This window comes from Chelonia mydas, chromosome 16, assembly GCF_015237465.2.
Source record: "Chelonia mydas isolate rCheMyd1 chromosome 16, rCheMyd1.pri.v2, whole genome shotgun sequence".
Lineage (NCBI taxonomy): Eukaryota > Metazoa > Chordata > Testudines > Cheloniidae > Chelonia > Chelonia mydas.
Window position 1 is genome coordinate 5,474,840 of NC_057857.1, and position 7,453 is coordinate 5,482,292.

The 7,453-nt window shown below is 55.9% G+C and overlaps 1 protein-coding gene across 4 annotated transcripts; it reads right to left on the bottom strand.

Annotated features, from left to right (window-relative positions):
- Nucleotides 1–127: 127 nt before the first annotated feature.
- PAXX (PAXX non-homologous end joining factor) lies at nt 128–6,704 on the bottom strand. 4 transcript variants are annotated; one of them, XM_043530352.1, is made up of 8 exons: nt 6,498–6,701; nt 4,641–4,701; nt 3,363–3,412; nt 3,071–3,261; nt 2,061–2,132; nt 1,265–1,358; nt 844–1,038; nt 128–652 (listed from the first exon to the last, which is right to left on the bottom strand). In XM_043530352.1, the coding sequence occupies exons 1-8, from the start codon at nt 6,593–6,595 to the stop codon at nt 613–615; spliced, it is 801 nt and encodes a 266-aa protein (XP_043386287.1). In that variant the 5' UTR covers nt 6,596–6,701; the 3' UTR covers nt 128–612. The 4 variants fall into 4 exon arrangements, with proteins under 4 accessions (XP_043386287.1, XP_037735638.2, XP_037735639.1 ...); XM_037879710.2 differs by having other exon boundaries at nt 3,363–3,409; nt 6,498–6,699; XM_037879711.2 differs by lacking the exon at nt 844–1,038 and having other exon boundaries at nt 6,498–6,704.
- Nucleotides 6,705–7,453: the final 749 nt, after the last annotated feature.

Genomic DNA, 7,453 nt, shown 5'->3' on the forward strand with positions numbered 1-7,453 from the left:
GATACATCTCCTGCCTCTACAACAGCCCTGCGGAGAGTCTTCAGACCCCGACCCTCGACAGCGCCTCCCTACAAACGTCCCCTGCGTGCGGAGTGGGATCTTTGCAGGAGAGACAATCAAAGCAGGCTGGAGTCATGGGTTTATTTAGAATAAGTTACAGACACACAGCGTGGAGTTAACACATTGGTGGAAAAGTCGTTAAAACAGTAATTCATGCCAAGCTCCTTGGCGGAGCGAGGGAGACGGCCTGCCAGCAGCGGGGGACTGAAGGGAGCAGCTGCGGGGCATGGGCTCGACCCCCTGGGCCGCGTTTTGAGAAGGGTAGCCACTCTGCCCAGAGCTCAGGCCATGGCCTCCGTTGGAGGTTCTGCTCCCCGCCGTGGCTGCATGGCTCGTGGTTGTAGTGGAGGGTTCCTGGCCCTCAGATTGCAAGTGCCATGTCCACTCCCCACGATGTGGTTGAGCACAGGGCCGAGCAAGGCTCTCAGCATTCACACATGGTGCGTGGCAGGAGGCTGGAAGTTCCTAGGTAGGGCGGTAAACCACCACAGTTTGCACAGGTCATTAAAAAGCTTCATTAAGGGGATGCACATCAGAGGGGTCCAGGCTGGGTCAGGAGTCTTCAAAATCCACCCCGGTCGGTGCCTTCTTACTGGAAGAGAACTGGGGTTTGCCAACTTTCTAATTTCTGAAAACCAGACTCTCCACCCCCCAATCTTGTCTCTTCCCCAAGGCCCCACCCCTTGCCCAGCCTCCTCCTCTGAAATCCCACCTCTTTCCCCGAGGCCCTGCACCCCACTCGCTCCTCTCTCCCCCCACCCCTTTTAGCTCAATCTTCTCCACCTTGCTCCTCCACCAGCTGGGCCCCCTCTGCTCTGGGGCTGGGACGGGAGCTGCAGCCCGCTGCCTGCCGGCCTGCCCGTGATGCAGGTAGGAAGGAGGTGGCCACAGCTGAGAAGGAGCTGGTGCAGGTTGATGACCCATGCTGACCGGACTTTGGGTGTCCGGTCAATACACCTGACCGGACACCTGGCCACACTAAAGAGAACAGAGGAAGGGGTTGAGTCGTTGGCTGCGGTACTTGGACACGCAAACTCAGAGGGCCACATTGGCAGCTCTGCAGCTGCCAGCCGTCGTACAAACCCTTCCTGATCGAGTCTGCCCAGGCTGGCTCCAGGTGGCCATCGCAGGTCACTGGGCTCCGGGCAGTGACCCGGGGCTGCGGCTCAAAGGCTGGGAGAGGAGCAGATGCTGGAGGAATTACCTTTTGAATCCCGGGTTAATGAGAGACTCTCCTGGGACTCGTCTCTTGGCTGTCATGGCTGAGCCGCCTCCCCTGTTCTTCCTGGGACTCAGGTCTGCTCAGAAAGGACGAGAGCCTCTGGTCAAAGTGCTGCTGAGGCCAGGCCAGGGTGAAACCTTGTGTGGGGACATTAGGCTGCATTTACTCAGCCTGGGAGCCACAGAGAACCACGGGGTCTGTCTGTGGCTAGCAGCCTCTATAAAGCCATTACCGGCAAGCCACCAGGGCCATGCCAAGTGGGTGCTTTTGGGCAGAAGGGTCCCAGTTCCATCCTCGCTGCTGTTGCCGCGTGCCAGGTTGCCCCACTGAGCGGCAGAGGCTCCAGGTTTAAGGTGGTGTTTAGAGAGGGACCCGCTCCTAGCGAGCTGTGCTGGAGTGGCACTGGCTTAAGAGCAAAGTCCAATGAAAGGGCAGGATGTTTCAGCGCTTGGCAACGTTCCCACTGTGAATCCAGCTGGAGGGACGCTAGAGCAATGCTGGCCAGCATGTGGTATTGGTGGAGGGTCTCAGACACACCCCATGCCCCAGGGCTGAGTTATTGTCGCCATCGGAAGCGAATTCTCGATTCCCTGACTTTCAGTGACTATCCGTGAACCCCAACGTTGCATTAACATGGGGCTGGGGGGGGGGGGGGGTGCATTTAAATCCGTGGTGCACAGGGGAGTTCTGGAGAGTGAATGGATCCAGCAGCAAGAAACCTTATGTGGGACAAACTGCAAGCAAGGCAGCAAAACCCTGGCAACCATCCCGTCCCTACCTGGGATCAACAGCCTTTGGCTCTGGAGCAGGTTCTTCTCTGGACTGCATGAAGCAGCAGCATCCTCTGCAGCTAAGAGAAGGAGACAGACGACGTCTGGTCAAGGTTTGCCCCCGGTGCAGCGTACACAGCCCTGTGCTCCCAGACCAGCTGCTGCGGGCAGCGGTCAGCACCACCCGGGGGGAGGCGCAGAGCAAATGGGAGAAGAGCCAAGTGCACGTGGGCGTAGAGTGATGCTTGCACAGCTGGACTTGAAAATACCATGCTCCCCCCGAGCAGCGTTCTCCTCCTAGTGCCTCCCCCATAACCCTGCCCTGCACCCCGCAGTGGGTCACCATCAAACTCCCAGGGCAGGGACCGCTGTGCCAAAAAGGTCCGTTTGCACTCTGTCATCTCCAGCTGGGCGGTTACATTCACACTCGGCCACCACCGGGTTTTCTAGGCTGTCTCCTCACATCCACCGGCCCCAACAGCCCACAAACAGCCGCAGGCCTTTACTCTTCTGTAGCCAGCAGAGGTCCTGGCAGGCTCCGGCTAGAAACCAGTCCAACTATGGCTTCTCACCAGCCTTTCACACTCCCAATCGCTGCACCCCCGCAGAGCAACAGCCCTGAGGGCTGGGCCCCCTTCCATGACTGTGTGTGGGAGAGGCAAGGGGGGATGCAAGTTACCCCAGACTCAGAGGAGGGCAGCACAACCCCATCAGCACCCCCCCCCCCAGTTGGCTCTGTACCCCAGTATGCTCGCCACACACAGGCTGGCCCAGTCGCAGCTCGGTTTTCCAAGTGCAGGTAAAACATTTTCCTTCGTTGTAGGTGGCCAAGGTGCAGCCACCTCCAAGCACCAGCTTCCCACATGCCCTGAGAGCCATAATGAGGAATCTGCCCTTGCCCAGCCAGGAGGGGCTGCCCTGAATTACAGCAGTGGGCAGCAGATGGCAAGATAATGGCAGCTGAAATCAACGTTCCCCTCCCCTGACTCCAAAAAATGTCCACACGTGCACACGGTACCTTCAAGACGTTTCTCCAGGCTGCTGACACACCCCACTAAGCCAAACATCAACGCCTGCAACTGGTTCCTAGCTTCAGAGCAGGGTAGCTTGAACAGGTCAAAAGTCAAGCTCCAGGTACCTTCCTTCAGCTGCAGGGTGGCTTTGCTGTCATGTACTGTCAAGGCAGCAGCTCTGTGCTCAAAGGCTTCTCTGTGCAAGGACGAGATTGGCGTGAGACAAGGGTTTCCAGACCCACCAAAACGAGCCCCGATTGTTCGTTCCCAGGCGGAAGATCTCACCTTAGAGCTCACCTGAACTTTGTGCTGTAATCTTCAGAAGGACACATCCCACTCTGGGCCTTCTGAAAGAGAGAGACCCCCAGAGGAAGGCTTAGCCGCCAGTGACAGATACAAGGGGCCTGATCCCGCTCCGCCGTGTGCAGCCCCTTACACCAGCGAGCACGGGGACAAAGCACATTCTGATTTTACAACCACTCTCTACTGGTGGAAGCAGCCATATGAGGTGCAGGCCAAAGGCAAATCAGGCCCTAGAGTCATGGACTGGCATTGAGCTATTTCACAGCGACTCCATCACACCTGCCTCTTCATCGCAGAGGGGAGGACTCCTTCCTCCCACCGAACGAGATCATTAGTCACCAAATGACTGCTGGATGACCTCGCAGAGAGCAAGCACCCCTCTGGGGTGCATGGAGCACGTAGTTACTGCTACCTGCACTGCTACAAATGCGGGCCTTGTTTCTAAGTTGAATTTGTCTGGTTTTAATTTCCAGCCGCTGGTTCTTGTAGTTCCTTCTCCACTACACTGCAGAGCACTTCAGTACCTGGTTTTTTCTTCCCTGTTAAGGTACTTATACATAGGTTTGGAAAGAGTTAATGTTTATGGATATCAGAAAACACTGATTTCTGCACATACACACACAAACAGATGAAAAATTTCCACTTATAATAATCAAAACTTAGAGATAGGCAAAGTAAGAAAAATGCCACCCGAGAACTTATTAGAAGTTGATTGAAGGACATTTATTTTGTACATTTTGACATGTGATGCTGACAATGTGTGTTCTAATTGTTATAAAGCTTTAACTTTTTAAATCTCAACATCAACTGTCATTTAATTATTGTCTGACCCGCACTAATTGCCCACAACTGTAAAAATTTAAATACATGAAAATATTAATTTTTTTTAAAAGTTAACATTGATATTAGCCCTCAAAATTATAAAAAATAAAAATTGAATTCTGCCAAGTGAACTTTTCCAGGCACAATAAATATCAATTATTGTTCCTAACAGCTTGGATAACAACCTCTGAAAGTTATAATTAGAGACATTGGTTCTCGTACGATTATTTTTTCCTGATTTGCTCTGCTTATGTTTTTAAAGGAGCCAAACTATTGCTTTTTAATCCATGTTTTTAAAACATTGCTCTCCTAAAATGTATATATAAAGTTTAACACCCCCCTGGGCCACCCCACATTTGCAGGTCCCCTTTAAGTTGACTTGATGTGCGTGGTACCCATTGTGACTGGCATCAGCCACCCAAGGTTGGAACCTGCACAATTGTTACCTACATGTCCTTCCAGCTTCTCCAGGGTGAAATCAGTACTCCACACCTCAGATGCATTGGTTACACTGGGGAAACAAGATGGGATGAAGTTAAAGGGACCTTATAAAGGTGACATCTAGCCCATTAAAAAAAAAAATGGTTGAAGTAGTTTGGGGCCCCATACCAGCTGTGGTTTTTACAATCACAGTGTCCTGTGTTTAAGAATTGTTTTACTCTCTCCTTTTACCCTGGGGAAGACCGGCCCAAACAGGGGAAAGTGACTTACCTGCTGGGAACTGACTATACCAGGGAACCAGAGAACTGTAGAAAGAACAGGAGTACTTGTGGCACCTTAGAGACTAACACATTTATTTGAGCATAAGCTTTCGTGAGCTACAGCTCACTTCATCGAAGCTTCCCTCCATTCATCAAAGTGAGCTGTAGCTCACAAAAGCTTATGCTCAAATAAATGTGTTAGTCTCTAAGGTGCCACAAGTCCTCCTGTTCTTTTTGCGGATACAGACTAACACGGCTGCTACTCTGAGAACTGTAGGACACACAGAAAGAAGCTATTTCTCTAATCTCTTTCAGATACAGCTGTGGGTGTGAGTTGTAACAAGAGCATGTTGAACATTCAGACAGAAATGCACTTTTGAGGTGGCATCCCTTTAATACAGAAAGCAGAACAGTTCACATCGAGAGAGCTGTATTCTCATTCCTCACTGGTCCCTTTAAAAACCCCTGGCACCGGCAGTGCAAAGAATCATAGAATATCAGGGTTGGAAGGGACCTCAGGAGGTCATCTAGTCCAACCCCCTGCTCAAAGCAGGACCAATCCCCAATTTTTGCCCCAGATCCCTAAATGGCCCTCTCAGGGATTTAACTCACAACCCTGGGTTTAGCAGGCCAATGCTCAAACCACTGAGCTGTCCCTCCCCCCTAAATCAAGCCCAAAGGCAAATTAGGTCCCCTTTAATGATTCCCTTTGTGCTGCTAGGTGGAGGGAAAACCGAGATCCGGGCCCTGGGATTCGTTTTTTAAAAAGGGGAGCACAGATTTAGATACCAAGTTTACACAGATCTGGCAATTCCGAGACTCCCACCTCGGGTTAGTTTCTTAGCGGGAAAGAAACTCTTCTCTTGCGCGATTTGCCACGGGTGCAAGGAGATCATGCGGGAGAAACGGACACGGACGGACCCACATCTCCACTGTCCCAAGGGAACCCCCCAAAGAGGGAAAAGGCGGCGGAAATAGCGCAGCACCCGATCGGCTGGGGCCACCCGAGGCGCCCCTCACGCGGGGAAGCCCGTGGCAGGTCTGGAAACGGGGCTTTGCATCAGCCCGGCCCGGGCCGCCCCTGGAACCGCAAACGCGGCAGGCGGAGATCGAGCCAGGCCCACAGCCGAAGCCCCCGGCCCCGCGCCGAAACCAGGCGGCTCCTTCCCGGCGTGGAAGCGGAGCCCCGGGAGCCCCGCGTGCTGCGTCCGGGGGGCAGTAACCGGCTCCCGGCCGGGAGAGGGGCCCGCGCCGCAGCCACGGGCCCCGGGTTTGCGGGTCGAGCCCCGCAGGAAGCAGGACCCCCCGCAGCCGGTTACCCACCCCGGGAGGCGGAGCAGCCGCGGTTCACGGGGCCGGGGGCGTGCAAACCGCACGGGCAGAGCTCGCACGGCGCGGGGGGGGGGGGGTAATTGCCCCAGACGCTGGGGGGGGGGGCAGGTCCTGCAGCAGGCAGGGAAACTGCCCCCCCGCAGAGCTGGGATGCGATCGCAGGGGCCTGAGCCCCGCCTGAGCCCCCTGGCCTGGTGGGGGGGGGGGCTCCCTGCAGCCTCGCGCCCCCCCGGGGTACCTGGGGCGGGGGGGGGGGTTAATGCCCCGCACTTACTAGATATTGAAGCCGCCGCTCTCCTGCGCGCCGCAGTAGCACAGATACTGCTGATCCCCGACCCCCAGGGCGTAAAAGGGCCCCGCCGGCTCGGCCATGCCTGGGGGGGGCCCAGGGTGCGGGCAGCTCGGCCCTAGCGGGGCTGGGGGCCGCGCCCCAGGCCAGAGGCTGGGGCAGGAAGGGGCCGGGCTGCGGGGAGGGGCGAGCGCGTCTCTTTCAACCTCCCCGCCCAGCTTAAAGGGGACGCGGCGAGGCGGCCGGGGGCGCAGGCGGGTTCCCGCTTTTCGTGCCGAATGGAAACGGGTTTCGCTCTGGATTGAACCAGGGTTTGCCAGGACGTGCTTAGTCTGAGCCAGCAGGAGCGCAGCTGGCTTCAAGGAGACAAGACGCCGCCTGGGGCACATGCCCGGCTGCGCAGAGCCGGGGAGCAGAGAGCCTAGGCCAGCCAGGCAGCGGGGCTGGGGGGAGATTTCGATGTTTGGCCTCCCCCCGTGTCTGATCCCTCCGGAGTGAGGTCTGTGACCCAGGCCGCAGAGCAAACGGGGAGGCGTGCCGGCTTGAACCGAAGAGCCGCGCCTGGAGCTGGCCCAGGCTCATGCTGCGGGGACTGGGCCCAGAGGGGACACACCAGGCTCTGACCGGGGGTTACACTATTAGAAACACAAGAAAGACACTTGTTGTTCAGGTTACAGGCTCCTGTCCTGATTCTCTCCTGCCTGCGCTGTGTGAAGCTATTTCCACCAGTGCAAAGAGAAGCATAACACGGGTCACCTGGCACATGCTGGGTGCACCTGCCAACCCAAGGTGCAGGGCGTCCATTTCATCTTTGTCTGAGTGAACGGATAGACATGGGTGCCAAGGGGAGATTTCATCTCTCCCTGCTGGTGCGGGGAATGGTCACACAATCCTATTCACACACCCCTTCTCCCCCACCCCACCCCCCCACCCCAGGGTGC

What these genes read in the sequence shown, in the direction of transcription:
- PAXX (XM_043530352.1), bottom strand. Translation starts at nt 6,595, where the DNA reads ATGGCCGAGCCGGCGGGGCCCTTTTACGCCCTGGGGGTCGGGGATCAG. An exon ending in TGGAGAAGCTGGAAGGACAT is followed by an intron (nt 3,413 to 4,640) that starts GTAGGTAACAAT and finishes TCTCTCTTTCAG; the next exon opens with AAGGCCCAGAGTGGGATGTG. An exon ending in CCAGCTGGTGGAGGAGCAAG is followed by an intron (nt 653 to 843) that starts GTGGAGAAGATT and finishes GTTCTCTTCCAG; the next exon opens with TAAGAAGGCACCGACCGGGG.